This window comes from Sceloporus occidentalis, unplaced genomic scaffold, assembly GCF_023333645.1.
Source record: "Sceloporus occidentalis isolate IW3139 unplaced genomic scaffold, rSceOcc1.0.p SCAF_5, whole genome shotgun sequence".
NCBI lineage: Eukaryota > Metazoa > Chordata > Lepidosauria > Squamata > Phrynosomatidae > Sceloporus > Sceloporus occidentalis.
In genome coordinates, this window is record NW_028316985.1 from 118463021 (window position 1) to 118489318 (window position 26298).

General features: G+C 38.2%; 1 protein-coding gene across 1 annotated transcript in view; it reads right to left on the reverse strand.

Annotated features, from left to right (window-relative positions):
- Window positions 1–1189: 1189 nt before the first annotated feature.
- The window catches only part of CHIC2 (cysteine rich hydrophobic domain 2), a 28586-nt gene continuing 3477 nt past the window's right edge, over window positions 1190–26298 (reverse strand). Inside the window, exons 2-6 of the mRNA XM_089525242.1 lie at window positions 14775–14829; window positions 13951–14106; window positions 6698–6754; window positions 6470–6529; window positions 1190–3042 (exon numbers count right to left, since the gene is read on the reverse strand). Coding sequence (XP_089381368.1) covers window positions 2992–3042; window positions 6470–6529; window positions 6698–6754; window positions 13951–14106; window positions 14775–14829 — 379 coding nt within the window. The 3' untranslated portion in view covers window positions 1190–2991. The remainder of the gene's footprint in view (window positions 3043–6469; window positions 6530–6697; window positions 6755–13950; window positions 14107–14774; window positions 14830–26298) is intronic.

A 26298-nucleotide genomic window follows, 5' to 3' on the forward strand; every position in this document is an offset into this window, starting at 1 on the left:
CAAAATGCATAGAAAGAATAGTTTTCACAGAAGTGAATGGTGAAACCTATGGCCTGAGCTCTAGAAAGAGGCTAGTAGCCATAAGGATTTTGTCAATCAAGCAGTACTGATTGTTTCCCATCAGGTTCTTCACTTTAATCAATCAAGACTATATTCCAGTACAGATTTTAATTGTAATTAAGACCACTCAAAACCACACATTTAAACACAGTGAGCCAGGAATCTGCACCACCCTGGCTTGAAATGCTAGCATGCTGCAGCATACTATAGAATTGTGCCTGTTGATCAAACCATGGGGTTTTGCTCCATGGTTCGTTTATTGTGCCTTCTGGCAGCAGATTGCTTCCCTTATCCAGTTTCAATCAATCAGAGAAAGAAATATATTGATGCTTTCCTGGGTTTCTCAGAAAGGAATAAACCAGAAAAGGGAAACTGCAACCAACTGCAAAGCTGAACTCCATGGTTTATTTAGCCTATGCACCACCACACTACTCACTCATTTCAAGCCAGGGTTCCCTGGCTTGTTGTCTTGTGGGGTGCATCCAGTGCTCTTAAATCCATGGACATGAATGGGCTTAATTGTATCTAAGTCTGTGCTAAAATGTAGTCTTGCTTGATTAGATGAAAAATTGTGGCCCATGTCTTTCATTACAAAGGTGTGCCCCAAACCTGAAAATATTTTAAAATATATTATAGGTGGCTCTTCATAGAAAAGAAGGGAAATACTTTCCAGTTTCCTTATTTGAAATAAGCAGAAAATAGACAGCAGGAAATTATTTCTGAAATTTTGAATAAGACTACATATACTGTATTTGTGGGGGGAAAACACATTTATATCACAAATGGAATCTAGGCATATATTTTCAGCAAAGACCAATGAGCATGATCCAGCCAAAGCCATGTTCCTTTCAACAGGAAAATGCTAAGAGTATGCATACTGTTTTCTCATTGAAGTCAATGTTGCCCAGTTTGGATCTTGGCATTTGGATTACTTCCAAGAGTAGGATAAATATGTGAGATAAATGTCAGAGAACTGAATGTTGTGATATGCAAAGAATAGCCTCGATAAAACACATTTCAAAATACATTTCTAGCCATTAAAAGTATTGCAAAGAATGTTTAACTTTCTAGTGAAGCTCCATTATGAATATTGAAATAACTGGCAAATAAGCAACAAACATAAGCATGATGACAATAACATGAAACTTGTATTTTAAAGAAGAAAACCAGTATTCTTGCAGTGGGGTAAACTTTTCATTAATACAATTAAGCAGTTTGCATTTGTTGGCTATTCACATTATTGCTCTGCTACATGAAGAACAGGCCCTTAATGTTACAGTCATGTCCACTGAAGTCCAAAAAACAAGTTTCAGAAATAACTGCATTAACTATGCATTAAACATAACACATGAAGATATGCACAGCCAAGAAACTAAGAACCGGTCTGATCAAAGCATACTATCACATATCCATATTTTAAAAAATGTTTTCTTGTGCAAACAGTACAAACAAGAAACTGAAAGTTAGCCATGTAAACATGGAACAAACAAAGAAACAAAATAACAGAATCTGGGGTACATTAAGTATTTATCCAAAACATTCGGTAACCTATTAAGTCAATCAATCTATTTTTGATTTATACATCTGACACACAGATGTAAAAATCAAGATATTATTAATACATCCATAGCTTCTGGTACAATGTCGTCAATATTTTACATACAAAAGCCCATCCCCAATGGAAAATTTAATAATAAGAAATGAGGAAGTTAGTTGCATTTCAGCCTCACAACATTAATGAGACTTAAAACGTTAGTCACAACTAACCTGGCCCAGTGATTTTAATGGAGCATAAGAACAACTAATTTTCTTTGCACAGGACCAAAAACACTGTTAACACTTGAAAACTCAAAACTACTTAAGTATTTGTTTTAACAAATATATTTCTGACAATCTTGCAGCCTTGTGTACTATTAGATCTGGTAAACAATAAAAACAGTAAAGCTGTTACATGGCATTAGCCACAATACATATGCACACTTGCAAGGCATGCACACACCCTCACACTCTCTCAAACATGGGTTTGTTGGAAATATAAAATTAATCTGTTCTTTCAAAAAAGAAAAGAAACAAGAAAGATGATTAAGAGAATGGGAACTAGTTGAAGGATTTACGTTCCATTCATTCCTCCATGCCTGCAATCTTTTAATTACTACAAAGTCAACTACTGTTATATGTGATACAGCCCTCTATGAAATACTAGTGATTTATAATCCTGAGCAGTATTCACCACTGGACACATGCAAATCTACCACTGATTCTTCTAGTGGAATAACAGCAATTTGATATCAGGTTACTTGGGGAGGATCATCTTCAGAGTAGATGGAAGTTCTTCATGGAAAAAAAAAATCTGAGAATGAAGTGATGTTTGGGTTTCATGGAAATTATCAAGAAATGCTGCTAGTCACCCCATAGATGGCTGAATTTATGTCTCACAAGGAAGAAAAAACTGGTATACATAAATGTGTCACTGGCAAAATATGCGGAGATTCAGAGTGCATAGGTTAAAGTGATTGCCAATTTTCACAATTTACAGATGTCGATCTCAGGGTTAAAATATCTCAGTTATAGAAATTTTTGGTTGCATGTTTATAGCTGTGTGTGTTCACACATGTCTGTGTTCACACACATCTGTGTGTATGTATAAAAGAAAAACATGACTGGAAAATCAGGATACAGTGATAACAGAAAAGGGACAGATAATAACTTAAATCACGCTGACATTTGCATGAAATGACGTCTCCAAAATTTTACAAAATACATTTTGAACATGCTGCTACAAAAATAAAAGAAAGAAAGAAAGAAATTACTGAATGAAGAACACCACAAGTTTCTGTAGAACCAATGCTATATCACCACCAGGAGAGCACCAAGCAAGGCACCATTGGAAAAAGACAACATACTTGGGAAGTCTCTTAAATAAAGCAAATGCTAGTCAGGTCGGAAAATTGGTGTCTTTGGTAAAAATTCTATAAGAATGACCTGTGCAAAAGAGGAGAAAAAAAGGCATTCAGTTACTTATTAAGAGCACTATCAATTTTAAAACATATCAAAATCTCCCAAATTTTCTAGTGTAAACAAAATAATAACAGTGGCTGGAATCCAGCCCCCTATGGCAGGAATGTCTAAGGGCATATACATACCCACAGGTGTTTTTACTTGCGTTAAATATATGCATACATGCACATTTACACAACCCATGCACATAAGCACTTTAAAAACTTGATTGCTAATATGAAGAAAAGCACAGAAATCTTCAAGTCAAGAGGGAAAAAGGTCTTACTAAAATGTAACATGATGGGTTTATTGCATATATCCCAAGTTACTCAGGCGGGGTACAGACCGCCGCTTTGCGGCGGTCTGCCGCCGCCGCCAGTAGGTCCGCGGGGGAGCCGGAGCCTTCAGACGGCCCGACTCCCGCGCGGACCGAAAAAGAAGCTCCAAAATGGAGCTTCTTTTACCGTCGCGTTTGCGACGTAGCGAGGCGCCAGGGGCGCGCTCGCTACGTCACAAGCGGCGCGACGCGTACGGACGCTCAGCGTCCGATACGCAAAGATGGCGGCGCCCATGTGGAAGGGGCGCCGCCATCTTGTACGTATAGGATACGTACTAGGGTTAGGGGGGTGCGGAAGCACCGCCCCTTCCTAACCCTAGTACGTATTCTATACGTACTAAATGGCGGTGTGTATCCCGCCTCAATCTCCTAATCCACATGGAACCTACAATATACTGTGGGACACATACCATGTACCTTTACAGCATCCCTGCTCCTGCAAGTCTCTCGTTTGTAGTACTCTTTGTGCTACTGTTCAGCTAAAACTCAGCTGTTTCTGAGGCCAAACATATTTTAACTTTTTTATTTCAGAATAATCTGGAGTACCACACAATGGGATATTGTAGCACATTTGAGACTAAAAGAAAGAAAGAAGAGGATAGCATGAGCTTTCGTAGACTTGAGCCTACTTCTTCAGATGCATGTTAGGATATTCATCTGACGAAGCAGGCTGATGTCTACGAAAGCTCATGCTATCAACTTCTTTCTTTCAGTTAGTCTCAAAGGTGTGACAAGATCCCTTTGCATACTGGAGTACTGCAGTTTCAAATAATACTAAAATATATTACAGTAGAACAGAACTATAATCCAATCCAATGCATACCTACAGTAGAGTCTTGATTATCCGTCCTTCAGTCATCTGACATTCTGGATAATCCAATGCCACGGCTGCTTGGGGGTGTGGCTGTAGGCATTTCCGCAACCCCAGACACGCCCCCAAACATGGCGGCCGTGATGGGCAAGGCGAGAAGGGCGAGTGAAGCCTCGCCCCAAAATATGGCTCAAATTGCGGCGGCGGCGAGCAGGACAAGTACCTCCAGGCCCCAAACAAGGGCCAAAGCATGGCAACGGGGAAGACCCCCAAACACGCCCTCCGGATTATCCAACATTTCTGGCTATCCGACTATCCGCCCGTCTGTTTATGTTGGATAATCGAGACTCTACTGTACTTAGAAACAAGTCCACTAAAGGTTATGGGTTAGAGCAAAATGTTACTCTCCATTAATGGAAAATCTTTTGTGACAAAACAAGTCCTTATAGAACAGAACCTGTAGTCCTTAAACAAGACCTTATAGAACAGAACTTGTAGAAAACCCAATGAGACTTTCATCAAATAAGTGTGCAGCCTAATATGTAAAATATGTTGTAAACTGTAAATATTTAATTCTATTTTAATTTTCACTTTTTGTATGTCTGTAGCTGTATTTTCTTTTTTAAATGAAAGCTGCCTTGAGTTCCAATTTTGGGAGAAAGGTGGGATATATTATTATTATTATTATTATTATTATTATCATCATCATCATCATCATTAATAATGCTGTTCACTATATTAATGTTATAGCCAATCCACTGATCCATCACATCCTCATTACTCATACAGTGGTAATCAATTCCATAAATGAGTCTTGAATTTAAACAGAAATTAAAAACTTAACACTATTATAGCTGAAGTCGAAAAGGTTTTCACTATAAGAATGCCTAGTCGGTTTAAATGAGAACATATGTATTATAATATAATATATTTAGAATGTGCTCAAAGTAAGAAGGGATTTTAGAAATTTCAAAATATTTAAAATACAAAACAACATTTTTTTACCTAGGTCAGTCTCAAACACCTATGTGAAATTTCCTTTCCTGCTTCCAATTATTGCAGCATTATGTGTCTTGGAGCATAAATTAACATGTTCACTATAATAGATGATCGTAAATTAACATGTTAAGTACAACAGACATTAAAAAGAAAGAGTTTGTAGAACTGAGCTATGGGGGAAGCATTTTAGCAATCTTTTATGTTTTAAGCAAGGTATTGGCCTTAGTATTTCCTCTTTTCTATAGTGCTAACATAGAAAATCTTTTAAAGCTAATATATAACTAAGTACTGTTTTAAATCAGTTTTCTAATATACTATCTATAATGCATAAACGCTTTCAAAAATTACATCTTTTTAAAAGATCTTTTCATGGTGGGAATGAAATAGCTAAATTTAATAATAGACAAGATGTATAATTAATATATACTGATGTATTACAAACAGCTACAGCTACATCCATTTGAGAGTTAGTTTTCATTTGTTAACCCCTGTTTGTGTCTTTTATAATACTATCATATTTATTTTAAAGCATTTCCATACGTCAGCAGTGCCCCATTCCCCAGGACTCCTCCAGAAAAAATTAAAAGTAGGAGTGACGGAAAATCAGAAAGGCTGAATATTTGGGGAAGGGGTTGAATCAGACAAGTAAGCACAATACAGGAAACTTTTTAATGAAATCTGCAAATCTTATTTTCTGTATAACCTTTACAATCAAGAAGAGCACCTCACCCCCATTTCCCTCCTTTCTTACTTTTAAGACTTTTAAACATTACTGTGAACCTAGTGATGCTCAAGCTACTTTCAAGACTGCAGAGGTATGGGGGCAGTTAAAATCTACAAAGTCTAAAGGTTGAGTAAGCTCCAGCAGCTTAGCTGAAAGGTCTTTTTCCATATGCTGAAACTTGATTAGCATTACATAAAACAGCCTAGGTCTAACTTGCTGTGCAACCAAAGTTGCAGTTATTCTTTTTATATGGCATTGGAAATTTCACACTCCATCAACACATGTTCAACCCATTTTATCCTGGCAATTAATTTATTATTTTTTCCAAGACACAGTGAAGCCTTGTTTTCAAGTCATTCATAACTTTATAAATCAGCCCTATGCATAAAACCATACATCTGTGAACCGTAGAAAATCCTTGCCACTCAGGCGATTAAGATCCTGACACCTTTGCTGATTAATAATCATGGAAAGAATAAGATCAGAAGCAAAATAAATGATCATTTAATAGAGAGACGCACAAAACAGCCCTTTAACTTACATATTCCATCATGTTATTCGATTCACATTTCCTTTTGCTTAGCCTCCAATGCAAGCACAGCTAGACAAGAGGGAGAAAAGGAAGAAGAAAAATGAGCTGTATTTTATCGCCAGCACAGAGACTAGTCCATTTGTCCACCTTTCATATTTCGCGTTCAACAAAAGCATCTGTTTCCATACTGTGCAATTCAGGCCTCAGCAGTACGAAGCTGCTCCCTGCGGCACTCACCTTGTGGTATAACCTATTGTTTTCCCATTCTAATAACTTCTCAATCGATCTTCGTGTCTGGAAGACAAATGAGAAAGAATTTACTCTTAAGTAGTTTTTGAAAAAAGTTTGTTTTGCAGCTGCCTTTGTTTGGAAAAGTTGGAGAGAAGGGAAAAGAGGTAACAGACAGTGAGTGAGTACAGGGTGGTCTGTACTGAATCGTTTGTATTAATTATAGCAAGGATAATGAGGGTTAGGTTTTTTTTTTAAGAGAGTACTATTGAATAAAGCAATATTAAGAAATATTTAACTGGATGATCAATTTACCTACACGTGTACAATGTACGTATAATACAATTTTCAAGTACTTTTAATAGTTTTATTCATTGACACTATTAAATGAGCTAATGAAGATCCACTGAACCTAGTGGGGCTAACCCGACCCAAATACAAAACAAGCAGATGGCAAATCAAGCATGGGACAGTTTTAATATACAAATATATTGTTGAATTGCGATACACAGAAAACATAGTGCCACAAACTAATTTCACATACTGGAACTCTACATTTGTGTGTTTTCAGTTTCACATTTAATGTAGATGCATTTGTTAATTAAGTCTTCTTCAAACTATGTTCTCTAGTTTCAACAAAATATTTAAATCCTTTTGCACTAAGATGCTGTTAAGTATCCTGACCTAGTTATATTAACATGCAAGAAGCACATCCTGCTCTCCATAGTCACTTAGTCACTTGACTGCCATATCATAGACTGCTCAGCAGTAAAACAGGATTTACTAGTCCTTATGAATAAGAGAATAAATCACGACACCAGGTGTTGAGATGAGACCAGTGTTGCAGGTGCAAAGGCATGGATCACTGAGCCTTGTGGCAAATTCAGCTTTGTACAGCTGCAGCTTCCTTACAAGAGACGGAGGGGCAAAAGGGGGGGGGGGGACATCTTGCATTTCAACTATAGCTAAACAAGAGATGCTACAGAACAACATCTTTATGAAATAAGCATAATTTTTCAAAAAAAGAACACTTCAACTCAAACCCACTAAATATATGCTAAAGGTAAACGTATTTACTATTAGCGATTTCTTCTGATTTCCAGTAACTGTGCTGTGACTACTTGAAAGATTCCACTTTGTTATGCATGAATTATGCATTTTTACTATTCCATTATTCCTTGCAAAAGAGGGATTCTCAAGAAGTGTAGGACACTTTGCAATAGCAGCAATGAAGTTACTGCACTTTAGTTTTAAAGTTCTGTTCCTTCTGGTTAATACTTTATACTTAATTTTATTAAAGACAGTGCCTGCCCTCTTACAATCATCAGCAGACCTCACTTGTTTCTTTGTAAAGATAGCCTTTTAGAGTCTGCTCTCCTTTTAAATGAAAATAGGGCAGCAGTTATGGTCACACTTTTGTTAATTTAGTTGCCAGTCAGCTTCGAAATCAAAAGAAAATAAGGCTGCAGAGTGTAATTAACATTCAGTTCAGTCGTTTTGTCCCTTGTCTAGCCCCCTGAGCTTTGTTCAAATTGCCATCTGAATGCTGAAGGCTGTAGGGAAATCGATTTGATTCTAATCGCACCATGAAAAGAACATGATCTAACTGCTTTCAGCCCTCCGTAAATCTGTACTAGGTCTTTAGCACAATGCAACTTCCAATTTAAAAAGCACTGAATGTCTCGTCAATGACTTTGTGAAGAAAAAAGAACAAGGAGCAGACATAAAAATTCCAATAGTTGTTTAAGCATTAAAGCTCATTTGCATCACAGCAAACCTGAAAAGGGCTGACCTCTCAAACCGCCTCTCAGGTCTATGAAGTTGTAGCCTTGACAAGCTCACATTGACAGAGCTCATTGACTCTGAAAGGCTACTCTATCAATGGTGAAAAATGGCAATAGGTTCTACTCCGAGCAGGCATCTGCCTGCCCACCCGCTGCTAAACCAATGGCAAACCCGATTCAAAAATTGTGAAGCTACCTTGTAATCTTCCTTGCCAGAACCTTTTAAATAATAGATTAAGACTGCTGTACAATTTAAATTTCATTGCTTGCACAGAGGGGAAGGAGAAAAGATGGGGAGAGAGAACAGCTTCCCAAATACTAGTACAATTAAAACACTTTACTCTCTAAATAGGAAGCTGAATACAGAATATTTAATACAACACTATAAAGGAGCTTCCCATACTTTTTACTGAACACACTTTCAACATTTAATTATTGTTCTTCTTATTGGACTGAGGTCTTAAGTGTGAAGACTGATGGGATACTGGTCTTTAAAGCAAAATATCATAGAAGTTAACACAAATAAGTAAGGAGGCGGTTTATCTTCTACACATATACTGCCGTTTAATATTAAATTGCTATTTTAAAACTTTTAAATGTCATTTTAACACAGCCAAACTAACAAAAGATTGCTGTAGATAAAGCCAATGTATGTCTGAGGTTTAGAAGAACATTTAATGTTCATAAACTGCAACTTATGTATATACGGTTTGCAATACTTTAAAAATCACTCAACCAACTCTGGTTGAACAAAAGACGAATAAAAGTTTAAACGAAACATTAGCAAGTACCTCTAACCCTGGGAAAGAAAAGGTGAATTAAGCAACATCATACAGTTCTTTTCCTTTCCCGTACTTGACAGGTGAAAAAAAAGACTTGCACGTGCAGCTTAATTAATCATGTCACTTGACAGCTCTGGTGATTTACAGTGAGGAGCAGGTGAAGACATACAAAACCCAAAAGGGACTCTTGATTTGAGTGTAACATTTGGATGACAACCCAGTGGATTCTTTCTCAATGGCATGGGGAAAACCTAGAGGACACAGTTGCTAAGTTAAGAGTTAAGTTGAAGAGAGCTTATTAAGAAGATTTAAAAGGCAACAACAATGATTATCTTTCCTTTCAAACTAATATGAGAGCCAAAATAAATTTGAATGTTAAGAACCTCATATTAGGAAACAAATCATAATTACTTAATAAATGGAGAGGTGTGACTTCAATAATAGATCTAGGAAGAGATGTGATCTAAATGCAGCTTTCTTATGCATGTTTACTGGGAAGTATTATTATTATATAAAGCATCATCATAATAATAAGTAATTTCAGGGATGCAACTCTCACAGCAGCCATTTCTTCTAAATTTATATTATGTTGTGTAAAAGGCTGGAGACAGTGAAACAGTGTAAACAATTTTAAAATTACAATATTTAAGATCCAGAATAAACCATTTAGAATGCTATATTGTCATGATTTCTTAAATTAATGTACACATTTTCATTCATCAGTCAGAGACAGTTGAAGATCCAATTCCCAGTTGCCACTGACAGCAAACAATTGTTTCAGACTTGGTGAAACTCATTCTAAGGTTCAATATGAGTATTTAATTACTTTTACTGCTGCTGCTAAAGTTACACACACACCACTATAATTTCAAGAAGGTTAGAAAAGCATGAAAGTGGAAGTTTCCCATTCAGAAGGTTTAACCACTTAAATAGGAAATTTGGACATAATAGGTCATTTGCCATATTTACACAAACTCTTATCATCAAAAGACAATTCAGATAAAAAGGAAGACTCAGGGTACTCAACACATCATACTGTATATTACTACATATATATAAAAGTACTAGGAAACTATGCCTTTAAGCATTTCATTGTACATTAAATTGTACATTTATATGCAACACAGAAATACTTCTCATAGGAAAATGTGTAACGTGAAGACTCTCATTCTGTTACTTCCAAAGAGCTTGAGCAGAAAGGAATGCTATTATTTTAAATCAGCCAAACAGAATCCTCCTTCATCCAATGGAGCATACATAATTTGTTTATAAGGAAGCTGGACTATAACAGGATATGAAAAAAGTGATCTCGGCCAGTGGTTCTTAAATTGTAGGGAGGGACCCCCAGGGAAGCCATGAGAGTTGCTCAAGAGGGACATGAGACTTGGAGGCTTGATCCCGCACTCCTCTACCCAAACTTATTCCATCTTAGAAGGGAAGAGAAAGGCAAGGAGGGTGCTTGGAGCATCTGCCTGAGGGAGGGGGAAAAGGAAGAGGAGAGCTATTTTCTTACAAAATGTTAAAATATGAATATGCATAAATGTGTGAATGAAAATACACACACTAAACAAAAAATATTTTTATTCATATATCAAGCAGGGCACATGTAGACATTAAGCGGGTCACAAGGGTAAAAAAGTTTGAGACCACTGATCTAGGTCTAAGATAAACTATTTTTTTAAAAAGTAAAGCACAATACTTCAAGGGAAACAGATCCATTTTCTTTTATAAAACTGTAGGTAGATAATTAGCTGCTAAGATTTAAGTACTAGAAAATGTCATGTTTCAGTTCACTGAAAATATGTGAGGCACAAAGTTAATGTAAAGGAACTAGAATTTAATTGAAGGATCAAGTCTGATGTGTGGTGACAAGTTATATATCAAAAAGTTTTCTGGACATGTGATAATAAGATGCATGCCTTAAAAACTTGGGTAAATAATTAACTAAGCCCCTGGTGGAAATTACACAAAACACAATGATCCTATCAGTGTTAACTAATGATGCCTCAGAAACTCAAAATAGTCAAGTATAGTATGTTTCTGATACTAAGTCAAGCATAGCACTCTTCTGAGATATACATGAGCCGTGACTTAAATGGAACAATTTTAAATCAAAATTAATCAAAAATTAATTTTTATTTTCAATGATTCTCTGAATGGTCTGCAAGTTTTTTTGTAGGGAGTGGGAAGGATCTTGGTAAATGTATGTCAATATGAAATAGTACAAGCTTTTTAAAACCTTTTTTTAAGGAGGAAGATGGAAGGCTCTTTCAGACACTAGGATATATAGCCCTGGTGCTTTCTAAACACCATCAGTGTTTTCCTGTAAATGGTCCGAAAGGATTGTACAGCAAAGGATCAACTGCCAGAGGCTGGGTGGCTGCATCATTCTATGCAGAACCCTGAAGAGTCCTGCACCTCCCTTTAGAGCTGCAGTTCTCAACCTGTGGGGGTGGCAACCCCTTTGGGGATCGAATGACCCTTTCACAGGGGTCACCTAAGACCATCGGAAAACACACATTTTATATTATTACATTAATAATTTTATGGTTGGGGGTCACCACAACATGAGGAACTGTATTAAAAGGTTGTGGCATTAGGAAGGTTGAGAACCACTGCTTTAGAGGGACAGCCATCCCCGCTTCAAAAAATTGTGTTCATTTTTTTCCTTCCCAAATGGTCCTAGCCTCTGGGGTGCTAGTGGCCACTTTGCTGAATTTTGGACCTCTTTGCACCCTTCCTCCCCCATTCCAAGCCCGAATGGGCCATATTTCAAAACAGGAAGTGACAGGGTGATCATTTCCTGTTGGGGGAAGACCATTTGGGCTTTAAAAAGGAGAGTCCTCCCAAAACACAGTAAAAAGGCTAGTAGCGAGCCCCCCTTGGAGGCACTATCTGAACATCTGATGAACAAAACAAAACAAAAATTAATACCCTAAAATGTTGGGACATGGGGATATTAGGATTCTTGGGGTTACACTTTTCCCAACTCACATACGAACATCTCCAAGCACTATAATAAATGACTGTCACTATCTGTCACAATTTCAAACTTTTCAGAAAGAGTTTTAACTTTAAATGAATGTTTAAAAGCTAAAGAAGAAAATTTAAAACTCCCCAAGCCATCCCAAATTTCTGTGAGGCTGTATTGTTATTACTTCAAAATCATGAAAATGTGAAGCTTTGTCAAAACTTTAATATATAGCCTGAATCTTACTGATTACTCACAACCAAGGTAGCTATGGAATCAACTGTTGGCTGGTAAGTCAACATATATTTCATTCCCTTTGATTCCATGTGTCTAATGTAGTTGGAATTAACAATAAGATTCAGGCCCCTGTATTTGTAACATGTGGATCAAATTATAATGGGGTCAGTTTACTCATCACTATTATATCAATTACATGTAAAAAGTATTCAGAATAAATGTTTTTCTCTCACCGCAGCAGCTCAGTTTTCTCTAATCTATTTTATTGCTCTATGTATTCACATCATGAAAAACAGTGTAAACCCCTAATGAATTAAACAGTACAAGTGATTCAAGACTAAATATGTATAATACACACACACACATATAACATCTATTTAAAACGTGAATGTTGTAAGATACATGATGGGTGTTCATCAGGAAGCAGAATAAAAAACACTATATAAAAACAAGTTGAAAACTGTACTATTTTGATGCATTATATTACACACTGGAATTTTATATAAGGTATCTGTACACTTCCCTACAATGTGAAGCATTTTACAATAATTAATATGAGCAAATGGATTTTACATAACTGAAAAACAAACTTTTTTGTAGTTGTCCAAGGAAGAAGTGGTGGGACTCAAAAAACACATCAGACACTGTGCAGTAAAAATCACTGAATCATTCTTGAGATGTTTTGTGAGGAAGGAGAATTAAAGATGCAGACAATTTCTAGGCATCTTAGAATCTCCTCACAGGAAACATAACCACAGTTGTTTTTTTTAATTATTTCATAAAACAGACTAAGGTACTGAAAAACACAGTAGCTAACTTAAGACGAGAGTGTATAACAGTGATGGCGAACCATTTAGGAGTCGAGTGCCCAAACTAAAAGGTCTTCCAGCACTGGGTGTTACCTGGTGCTGGGGGCAGGACTTCTGCTTTCTGGGGGGTGGGACTTCCGCCCTCCAGAAGGGACTTCCGGAGTGGAACTTCTTCCCCTCCCTTTCCAGGCCTTCAGCTGCCTCTCCAAAGACAGCTGAAGGCCTGGGCGGGGGTGGGGGGGGGGAAGCAGGGGGAAGAAGAGGAACAGGTGTGCCTCTTCTTCCTCCTCCCCCTCACTGTCCCCAGGCTCCAGCTGCCTCCAGAGAGGCAAGTGAAGGCCAGGAAGGGTTGGGAAGAAGGAGGATCAGGCGCACGCCTCTACCTCCTCCTCTCCCCACCGCATGCCAGGGGAAATGGCGCCACATGCCATCTCTGGCACGCCTGAAATAGGTTTGCCATCATATAACAACTATAACAACCAATACAAAAACAAATATATTTTAAACTGTTTTAATGTAGTGTTATTTAATTATTTTGTTTTACTTTTTGTATAGTAAGACTTTAGCTGTACTTTGTTATAATTTGTTGTAAGTCACCTTGGCACTCATGTTAAGAGAAAAGTAGGTTATAAATTTAATTAATTAATTAATTAATAAAAATAAGTGCAATGTAACTTACTCTTTTACTGAGGCAGATTACTGGCCACATACTACAGCCTAAAGTGCAGCAGCAGCAAAGGCAGCCACAGAGAAGCCATCGGACATTAACTGGAAGGTTCTTTTTGAGACAGCTGTTCACTCTGCTGATGCTAGCTTTAAACTCCTCAGGTGCAACCTGTAAAAACAAAAAACATGGAGCACTGCAATACACATAATAATAATAATAATATAATAATACTAAGTTTATTTGTATTTTCCCGCTTCTCCCAACAGATCAAAGCGGGATTACAACCAAAAATCTCCATACAGGCAATCATGTATAAAATACATATCATAAAATGATAATACACTCGTCCCCCGGGTTACGAAATTAATTCGTTCCGGCGCCATTTTCGTAACCCGGGGGACTTTCGTTAGCCGAATCCCCATAGGCGCTAATGGGGAAAAGCCGCGGCTCCGCCGCGGCTCCATTTAAAATAGCGCCGGCTTTTTTTCGCAACCCGGGTAAACCTTCGTAACCCGGAAATAATTAATTAAAGTTTTTTTTTTCGTATCCCGGGATTTTCGTATCGCGGCGCGTTCGTATCCCGGGGTACCAGTGTACTTGAGTTCCATTACTTTCCCCCCTTTAAAGACAACAACAGGCATCCAGTTGGTTAGCCCAAACTACAGCAGACTCATTCATTCAATTGTTAAATGCTGAGCCAACATATTGAAAAATCGCACTAATTCAGTGGATCCATTTTAGATAGAACTAACAACAGGATTAGAGTGACATGAAACTCGCTGAATAATCACAAAATTAGTTTTTCTAACTACCCTGGCCCAAGACCCAATACTTACTTTTCCTGTTAATGATGAAGGAAATTCTGCTTCAAATTTGTTGCTCAGCCCAAACCTACAAACAAAAAATCAAAACATTTTTCATTACACATGATACAACAAAGGAACACTTCACTAAACAGCAATGGCATTTGATGTAATAAAATCATACGTTTAGAAAAAAGATACTTGTAAAAGTGTGGATTCATAAATATAAGTCCATAGTATTGAAGGGAAATGTTTGCTCATTTTACATTCTACTGATTCATAACAAATGCATAAAGTTGGAAAGTGTGGTGCTGTGGTTTGAGCACTGGACTGGGACACTGGAAACCAGGGTTCAAATTCCCACTAAGCCATCGAAATCCTTTGGGTGAGCTTGCCAAGTCACACTCTCAGCCTCAGAGGAATGCAGACAACCCCCCCCCCCCCGAACTTAGACCAGCTATGGCAAACCTTTTAGGGACCGTGTGCCCAAACTCAAAGGCGTTCTGGCACCAGGTGTTACCTGATGCTGGGGGAAGAACTTCCAGGGGGAGGGAGCAGGACTTCTGTCCTTGGGGACGGGACTTCCCTGGAAACAGCTAAAGGCCCAGGAGGGCAGGAGAAGAGGAGGAACAGGCATGTGCCTGTTCCTCCTTTCCCCCCACCCTCCTGTTTCTCCGCATGCCCTCCAAAATGGTTCCATGTGCCAGAGAGGGTACACGCACCATTGGTTCACCACCACAGCCTTAAACCAACTACTTGATCTAAGGAAGGAAGTAGAATACAAGCCATTACACTGTTATAAAAGCCTGAGAAGAAACACCTGGAAAGACTGAGAGAAAAACCCGGAAAGCTTTCATTTTTCTCAAAGTATTTTTTAAACAATGAAAAATTTGATTTCCTAAAAAAAAGTCACAATGTTCATAGTATTGCTACCAGACTTTAACTCTCAACCTCCAACATACACAAACCAAATGATTTCTGACAAAATTGTAGAGTTAATGTTAGAAGGGATTTTCACACCATCAGGTATTTGATCCAGGAATGCAGTCTAGGATTCTACCAAGCATATCCCTTGGACAACATGACACAGCCTCTCTTCCTTGCCTTTTGGCTGCTTCAAATTCCTTCATTATATTCAGCATGTGAAAGACCTAGGTCTATATGTAGAAATACATCAAATGAAGAAATAATCTTATATAGGGAAGGGCAGAAAAGGTTGATGCAATCTGGACAGATTTTTAGACATCCTTGGAGATGATAAAACTGAACGATTGGAGGAAACAGAAGGTGCTGATAGTAATAGCTCAGAAAAAAAAAGTTGCATGAAGCAAAATTAGTATGCAGTGAGTTTTAGTCTCTCCCTTCCTTTTTCTTCTCAGCTTTCCCCTCTGAAAATGTCAGCCTTCTGTGTCTGCCCAACACTGGAGAATAAGTTCAGAATACAAAATAACTGCCCTTTGTTTCAGAATAACATTGATGTTTTTTTCTGTTTTCAGCTTTAATCTTTTGCTATTTCACATAAACTAGTGACAACTAAGAGATGTTAGATTTTTTAAAGTTCAGCAGTTTGTATCTACATTTCTTTTTTTAAAAACCCAACTTTTAAATACAATTAATACATCTGTAAGTGTCTGAATAAACTACATCTTTATATTTTAATGTATTCAAGCATGATATTTATGAACAAACAAAAAGATAAAAAGGCAAAGGTAGTCCCTTGCGTGAATGTCTAATTGCAGCCGACTGTAGAGGTGGTGCTCATCTCCGATACTAAGCTGAAGAGCCGGCGCTGTCCGGAGATGACTCCAGTGGTCATGTGGCCAGCATGACTGCACCGAATGCTGTTACCTTCCCTCCAAAGTGGTACCTATTTATCTACTTGCATTTGCATTATTTCCAACTGCTAGGTTGCAGAAACTAGGACTAGTGTCAGGAGCTCACCCCATCATGCAGCACTCGGGCCTTGAACTGCCAATCTTCCAATCATCAGAATTTGAGTCTTAACCACTAAGCCATCACATCCATATGAACAAACAAAGTGGCACATACTACATATTTTGTTCCTGAACTAATAAAATGGCTTTAGATCAGTCAAGTATGTACTGTCTACTTCCTATTTCTCCTCAGATTTCTGTCACTTCCTTAACTACCATTTCTGGAAATTTCTAAAATTACTTGAAATTTTAAATATCTTTTTACTGTATTTATATATTGCTTTTCGGCCCAATAGTTATGAAAGTGAAAATTAGCAATTGGCAATACAAAACATCAAGAACAAATGAATGAAAGACAGCAACAGGTGGAGGTTGGGCACCGTGAAAACAGCTCTCTGAACAACAATGATTACAAAGACAGGACCAATACTTAAAATTGTTTTAGAAAATTACACAAAAGGTGCTTACAGTATATGTGTTAATGCATGTGCCCTTCCCCTCTAAGTTCTGTCAAATAAGAAATACTGTTCAATCACACCAAAGTTGGGTAATCAGGCTTAAGAACAGAACTTCTAAAGAATAAGCCATGGAACTTTTGCAGAAGCTCTGGAAGTAATCATGTCATCCATCCTTAACCATAAGTGACTTTGCAAGGTCAAGCGGCTGCATTCGAAGTATCTTAAGCTCTTGGGGCATGTGTTATTCTCTCATCTTGACCTCCCTCTTTCTAGTAGTCAAAAAAGTCTGACCTTTTGCTCCCAAGAACACAATTAACTGTGGAGAAGAGATTATACCATAAAAAAAGAATCATAATGAACCATGATGGCCTGATAATTAGCCACTAATAACTCCCATGCAGAGGAAAAGAACATAGGAACTTGAGTAAGTGATCTACAAAGTGTTAAAAGTTAAAGTATGTGCAAGCCTTCAGGAATTGATGCTGTAGTCCTACTGGACATCTCTCCACACAGAAAAGTAACGGGATCAAATTAGTAGCCCAAATGTATTAGGGACTGAAATTTCATCCTGGAAGAATTGAAGCTCAACAGCTACAAAGTCTGCATACTCTATCTGTACAAACACATGAACCTCATCTCCACCCTGATACAGATATCAAAAACTTCGATGGGAACCTAAAGCCTAATACATCACAATCATCACAAAAGCTTTTAAAAACTGGACACATACTTTATTTTCCTGAAGCACAAGAAAGGAAATCTTCTCAAAATAGGTAGCTAGTAAAATGCAAAAAAACAACTGCTTAAAAAAAAATCAACAGTGTATGTGTTTCTTTTAGAATGTAATTTGTCTCAAAATGAAATCTGGGTATAATAAAACAAGTTAAATATAAATACCTCCGTTCATAATCCTTTCTCACACACAAGGCTGGGTTTTTATTTTATTTTATTTACATAGGATATGAAAGGCAGGTGGAGAAATATTTAACATATGAGTATTCTGACCCAACAAGTCAAGCAGTATAAAACATTTTATAAAAATTAAAGTGTGTATGGCCCACAAGTAAACAGGATGCAAATTATTTATCTTATGGAAAAATGCTGGTCTGTCACAGTAAATGCCAACTTTGCTTTTGGGAAATTCTGGGCACTTATATCACGATATTTTTCTAAAATCATTGCATTACCAATTGCAAAATTTCACCAAATTTTCATCTATGTCTCTAATTGACAGGTAGAAAAAACAGAGGCAGTCCCTTGCCTTATTTTATAAACCCCCCCTCCCCCTTTATGGTGTCTCCTGTACCTTACAATACCAGTGCCTGTACTTTTGTGGGAACACAGACTGGCAAGTAAGCACATATATAAACTCAAAGACCATGGAGTGCTGCAGCTAGAGCAGAAAAATTGGTCTAGCTGTCACGCTCTACAGCTGGGTCTCTGGGTTTATGGATATACTTTCCTCCTGATCCCTTTTGTTCTTCTTGGTTTGTTGCTAGCTGTAGGGCATTCAACTAAGTGGCAAACTCTTGGCAGGGAGGAAAGAAAAATCACTTGGCAAACATGGAAATAGGAAAGGAAGGAAGTCAAAATAAAAACAAGAAAGAAAGAAAGGAAAGAAAATATAAAAATGTCATCTGCAGGAATTTGAGGCATATTAATAGAGGGCCACCTTAGCGCATAGTTTAAAAAGAGAGAGATGAGAAATATGAATAAGGTGTGCAAAAGAAAAGATGGTGCAGTGACAATCTTAAGATTTACTGCCCACAATGGGGGAAAATTGTATGTCCTTGCTGTAATATATTGTGGCCCTTATCTTCCAGTAATTGATCATGCTCTGTGTCCTTCAATGGATGCAGACACCTAAACCCAGTAATTTTAGAATCTGTCTTCATCTTTCCATCAGTAAGCAGATATTGTTGTATAGTTCAAAAGGCATGTGGCCTGAATAAAAAAGGCTCTTAATAATGTTCCTAATATTAAAGAGTTTATTTAGTTGCAGATCAATGCTTTACTTGTTACAGCAACTAATCAGGAATATTTATCTAACTAATGCATAATTTACACAACAATAATCTGACTTTAATCCATCCCTCTTGGCAGTCACTATTTAAGTATGAACAAATCAAAAAAGATAAATGGCTTTTACATTCTCTTCTAACTGCAGAAATGCACACATGTGATGGCAAAAATCAAGCAACATTTATAAGTGCATTTGTTTGCATGCCTACTCACAGCTATGATTTCCTTTCTGTTCAGGGACTATTTCTAAAATATCCAAAGACTTTGGAGTACTGCTTACCCAAGGTATCTACACAACAGCATTAAAGCACGCTACATCTAAGAACAGCTGCATCTGTCAGCATATCAATTCTAAAATAAACATTGGTGATATCTCTATTAGGAAAACCAGAAGGTGCAAAAATCTCCACAAATTCATGTAATTTAGGAAGGAGGGGTTGACACTTTCTGCTTGGCCTAATGGGGTATCACCAATGTGTGGTTTGGATTTTGATTAATGGCTAACATAGTCACCCTGTGTTTTTCAAAGGTCAGCACAATAAACAGTAATGTATGTGTGTGAGAGAGAGAGAACACGCATCTTCAAGTTGCCTATCTACTTGTGGTGACCCCATAAAGTTCATAAAGTTTTCTAAGGCAAAGAATATGCAGTTTGTCATTTCATTACTATGAAACTGTGCCTGGTCGTCTCTAACCTAAGTACTAACCAAGCCTGACCCTGTTTACACTTCTCACATCCTACCCTGTCCCCCTCTTTAAATATTTATTTTCTGCCAGGGGATTTAAGAGGATTAACAAAGAAGGAAAACAGGGAAGCAAAAGTTAGAGCTCCACCCTTCTATTCTCAACAGACCCATGCCCTAAACACCATTTTAAAAAATCTGTAATTATTTCTTCATGTGCATCTATGTCCTGTAGTTTTCAAAAACAGTTCTAAAAAGGGGTTGAACTGAGCCTAAGGCTAAACCCCTAAATAAACTTTCCTATGAGTACGTGTCACTGAACTCAATGTGACTCTGAACAGACATGTCTAGGATAGCACTGTAAGTTAATAACATTTTGGTTTCACTGAAATTTGTGTGAAAGCTCAGTTAAATGTCATTAATTTCAATAGCCCTTACGGTAAATGCATCTACATAGGGAATCACAGATTCCAGTCCATGAGTTTCCTTCCACACCTTCTCAACTAGCAATCATAAGAATACCCCGAAGTAGGGAAAAATATTTCAATCATTTTTTCATATTACAGAAAAAAAATCTCATGAACACCAGACAGTGTAATCAACAAGCAATTCAATCTTGAAAAAATACTGACCATATGTTAAGCTCATAAGCCTAAACCAATCTCCATAAATCACATCCATGTGGTGACTAGACAACTGTTAAGTTTCCAACTAGACCGGTGATTCCCAAAGTGGGTGGTATGCCCCCTCTATGGGCGGTGGAAGGGGCCAGTGAGGGGTAGAAAAGGGACAGTAGGGGGTGGTGAGGGGAAAAGGGGGTGGCAGGGGTTCCTTCAGTCCAAGCATTGGTGTGCAGGAAAAACAAGGGGAACCAGCAGCCTTTGGGACCATAGTGGGGATGAGGGTTGCATGAAACTTCTTTTCAGTGTCCCCAGAAAATCACCTCACGGCCCCACTGATCATTTTGTGTGGTGGTATCTCTCATCTTTGCCTGCCCATGTGAACTCACTCTCTTACCAGTGTCATTCACTGGTAGTGGCAATTGGGACACTTGTGCGAGGCTTGGGCACAGGGCATTGCTTCTGTGGCTCAGGGCGGCATCATTTTAAGACAGACTGGAGTTAGAGCACATGGTAGGGGTGAGAAGTGGTGGCAAAAAAGGAGCTTTCAAATTGGGTCCCAGACTGAGCTTTATGAACTTGGCTGGGACTTGGCTGGCAAGTTGGAGTTGCACTGCTACTATCTTCAAACAGAGGTAGCAGAAGAAACAATTTTTGGGTGAGAGACAGGACATCTGAAGCTGTGTGGGGAAGACATGTCTCTGGGAAAAGAGTATCTGTGTTCAATCCTTGGAAAAAGGCCTTAGTCTTGGAGTGACTGCTGAAATTAAAATCTCTGCCTTTCCAGCCCACACCAGTCTCCAGTCCAGAGCTTGTGGCCTCTGTAAACCCCCCTATATATGTACCAGTTGCACTTTTTTCTGTCCCAATGAAGGATTGAGCATCCCTTCTCTCTAGGGAGAAGCTTCTCCCTTGCATTTGATCATCCTGGGAGCAGCAACTGAGCAGCAACCAATAGGCCTCTTGTCCTCACTGGCCTTTGCTGAAAGGCTGGCACAGGTGAGGCTTCTCGGTCACTGCTCAGCCAGCTGCTCGGTTGTTACTCCTAAGATGACAGGGCACAAAGGAAGCAGCAACTGAGCAGCCAGTCAAACAGTAAACAAGAAGCCTCTCTGCTGTGCCAGCCTTAACTGCAAGCCTGGCACAAGCAAAAAGCTTCTTGGCTGCTGCTCAACCAGCTGCTTGGTTGCTGCTCCCAAAGTGACTGCGTGAGAAGGGAATAGTAACCAAGATTGGTTGCTTTGGATTTACAGTAGAAAAGTTAAAGGTAGGGTTGCCACCCAAAATGAAAGCGGGGAGGTAGCCTTAAAAAGTTTGGGGAACCACTGAATTAGACCATACTGCAGGAAAACTTCAAACATCACTACATTAGGAAGAAACCTGTGAAATTTGTATGGGCAAGTTCTAACAGTGCCACCCTTAACAATATGACCCTTTCAAGTCAGTGAGTTTATAGGCAAAATGGAATAGTCCTACTACTTGGGACAACTACTCTCATGTTCAGGCAAAATGTTAAACTCCATAAAATAGTCATGGTTTTGCTGGTGGGGTTGTGGAGCAGTTCAAACAATATATCACATGTGGTTGCAATGCCCAAATGGTAATGTTTAGAATAAAGTAATTTGATTTTCTGCAGAAAATAACACATTGATTTTCTGAGGACAGTAACACATCAAAAATTTATCTATTTATTATCTTATTGCTATAATGTTGATGTCTGCTGTTAGAAATTACAAGAACATGCAAAACTCTGGAAGAGCTTTCCTTTTGATATTGAATAGACCACGCGTGGAGAATTACCCTTTCAGAAAAATTGAACTATAGAATTAGAATGGCTAAAAAGGAAATTTAAAAAGGTAAGTTTGCCACAGTTTGGCCTCCTTTCATCAATTTTTAAAGTAGAATTTTTAAAGTATAAATCTTTCTGTCCCAACATATTAAACATTTCTGTTGTCAGATAATACTGTGATAATTCATGTTATGTTTAGTGTTTTAAGATTTCTGTGTCTAATCAGTGTCCTTTCCAAGCCTCTCCAAGTCAGTAATGAGATGTTTATTTATATATTGGGCTAGCTATTTTCAGTGTGGTTCAAGGCTGCTTTAAAATATGAGTTTTGTTTGTAAGATGTAAAATGTGAGGTTTGTCTCTGCCAGCATTCATCAAAAATGGCAAAATGAAAGGGAATTTGCATTCTCTTCTGTCTACAAACTAGAGTTAGGTATGGCAAATTGTTCTGCAGTTCTCTTTGTTTGAACTTTAAAAAAATTATTTTCCATAAAGAAAACAAGAGGAAAGACAATCAAGATGACAAGTCATCAGAGTCAGGCATGTAATAACATTAATTTCAAAATCACCTGTATGATAAACCTTACACAAAATACTTTTAATACCGCAAACAACTTAAAATGATGAAGTCCAAAATTATTGCTGATATGATGAAGGACTGCCCTTCCATTGTTGAGATTCCTCATATACTATCAAGAATGGAAATAGGTATGCAGTAAAGTTATGTATCCTCTTAACAGAACTACAGTTTAAAAGTGATGCATTTTTAAAATCCTGTCTTCAAGAGTTTTTTTTTCCATATCCTGCAACTGCAAGGTGGGAGGAAACATACTAACTGAGGAAGAATTGGGTGAAAAAGTTTTTTAAAATGTCATTATGTCAGATTAGACTACAGATACTGTAGAACATTAAAACATCACAAGCCTATGCCTCAAAATAAGCTCTGGTTTCCATGTTTTATTATTTACATTCTTTACCACTGGCACAGCTTTGGACACACTCCGCAGTTCCTTTAGCCCAAAGATGCCAACCAGAGACACACTATATAGCAGTACAATGACATTTTGTAGCTTCTTGGTGTCAAGGGGAAAAGGTGGGTGCCTATTGCAATAGCACAAAATTGTGCTCTAAGACTACGGGATGGATTCTTAATAAGTATAATACAATAAAATCTATCAATCAAATTCTACAGTTTATGCATTGGACAATTCAGAACAATTTACCTAGCACCAAGTGGGAAGATTTCCCCGCTGCCTAAACTAGTCAGGCCTGGTTCACATACGCTATAGCAATGCCAAGTTTCTTTCACAGAGAAAATCTAAGGCTCAGGCCCTTGTGCCCTTAACATTGGACAGATATAGTCATATGTTTTACATGCTCAGCATTGTTATACCCACTATAGTATTTTATTCAAGCTAAGCAAAATTGTTGAAGCTGTAAGCAAATGGGTTTGTTGAGCATGCTTCCCCACATGTGTGCGGCACTTCATAATATATATCTTTATGTGGGGAAGCATGCTCAAAAAAGAATTAGAGGAGGGGTGGTACTACAGAGAAAATATTTAGTTATAAACTAATACATTCTAATGATAATAGCAACCAACTAATTCACACACTTACTCAGGAATTACAACATGGAAAATATGATTTTAATTTATTTGAATCATAATGAAAAATGACCAGTCTACTCTAAACTGCATCCCCCCCCCCTACACACACACACCATTTGTTGCATCCTGGAAATACTTTACCTCAGGATCACAGGAAGCAATACTAATACAGTCACATAAAATGAGACCTAATTTAAAAAACGCCAGAGTAAGTTATAAACATCATATACAATACCACATAGACAATTACACTGCTCTGTGATTGCATGTCCTAGTTACTGGATATGTTCACATAAGTACCAGCTGGCAGAAAACAAACTTGTTATTAAATGAATATGCTGAAACTGTGACTAACAGAAGGAGTAACAAGTTACATTTAGCGATTGCATTCCTGGTGATGTGTAAAATCACTAATTTATACAAACTTTGGGCTCTCTAGTTCCTGACAAGTCATCTTTATTTGGTTTATTGCTTTACATTCTGATATTAGTCATAACCAACCTCATCAACTCAATTTCCTTATTGTTCCAGACATCATGTTATATAGTTGTTGTTGCTGTTTGTTTTCCAAGCCATTTCCAAACGATGGAGATTCTATCATGGTGTTTTCTGGAGCTGAGAGAGTGTTTCTTGCCTGAAGTCACCCAGTGGGTTTCTATGGCTGAGTGGGGAATTGAACCCCAATCTCCAGAGTCCTGCCCTTGAACCACTACATCACACTGGCTTTGTTTATATAGCCAAAAAAAAAAATGTGCTCTATAATAGACCAGAAAAACAATAATTCAGTCGCCCCCCCTTTTTTCACAGGAGATCCGTTCTTGAATATAGGCATGAATGTATGAGGGCACATGCCACGGGTGCACGCACCATTTGTTTTCCCTCCGTTCGTCCTTCACGCATAAGCAAGATACGCGAGTCCGAAGACCGCGAGAACAGAGGGAGGCCTGTATATCAGAAATTAGGATAGGAGATCACGTTCCTCTGATTTTTACTGTCAATAAGAGATTTGTAAATTGAGGCATGTTATATAGTCATTGTGAGGCTTAAAACTAAAGCATTCTCACCCAATGTTGTGCTTCCCAGATATGTTGGACCACATTGTCTATCACTTCTAGCCATTGCTATCCATGCTGGTGATGGATGAAGGGAAATGTAATCCAACACATCTGGAAGGCATAACATTAAAAGAGACTTCTTGGAGAATTAGATTTGCCATGGCCTTGGCCTCAGGGGATGAGAAAGGGAAGACCCCACTCCACCAGACCTAGCCCAGAGAAAGAAGGGCCCTCCCTCCATTGCATCTGCCATGGCCCTGGCCTCAGAGGAACAGAAGTGGCAGGCACAGCTTCATGAGGTCTAGCCCAGAGGCAGAAGAAAAGCACTCCTTCCACTGCATCTTCCATGGCCCTGGCCTCAGAGCGAGAGAAGAACTACTGGACTTGATCCCCTTTCCTACTGCCATTCCCTTCTCATTATGTGTCCTGACTTTTTAGATTGTAAGTCTGGAAGCAGGGAACTGCCTAATTAACTATTTTGTAAGCTGCTCTGACAGCATTTCTAAATACAGTATAAATACAATAAATAATAATAATAAGTTTGCCCAGACATTATATAGTTGCAACACATCATCTGCTGTAAAAGACTAGGCGTAAGCATTGCGTAAAAATGTGAGGAGACTCTTCTCAGTATATAGAATCCTTTGCTTTGTTGAAGGACAACTAGAAAACAGGACACCAAAACAACAGAGATATCTCCAGGTCCAGGGAAAGAGGACAGCATAGTTTGCTGTTTCCTACTTGCTGACATTCATGCAGCATAACAGACTGATGGAAAATGCATAAACGACAAATAACTGGAGAACAGGTAAACACAGTAGAACCTCACCTTATGTGGGGATCCTTTCTGGACCCCCCTGCGTAAGGAGAATTCTGCCTATGCTCAAGCCCCATTATAATGAATGGGGTTTGTGCACGTGGCGGCGTGGCATGTGAGCTTCACTCACGCGCACCAAAGACAGTATTACAGTGTGGCTTTTGCGTAAAATGGAAGCCGCGTATGGCGCGCCCGCATATGGAGCAGGCGCACTGTAGTATAACCACTTTGACCCAATCTCATTCATCTGCTCTATCTATCTCAATACATGGATTGGGGGAACGCGTTAAGAGTTGAAAACTGAGCAAAATCTAGTAAGCTTCATCTAGGTGTGCTTGGGAGTTTCAACTCTATCTATTATCTGAGTAGATCTGGATCAACTATGTGGTCTTCAAGAAAAAAATATCATAATTTCTTCAGTTCTTCACCTTTTATTGTAAAACTCAGGGCTGGGGAGTAAGAGTAAGGAGTAAGAGGTTTTTACAGGAGTAGGAATAAGGAGTAACAAAATATGTTTGTTACTCCTTATTCCTGTTATTACATTGTACATGCAAACACCAAAAAACAATTTTA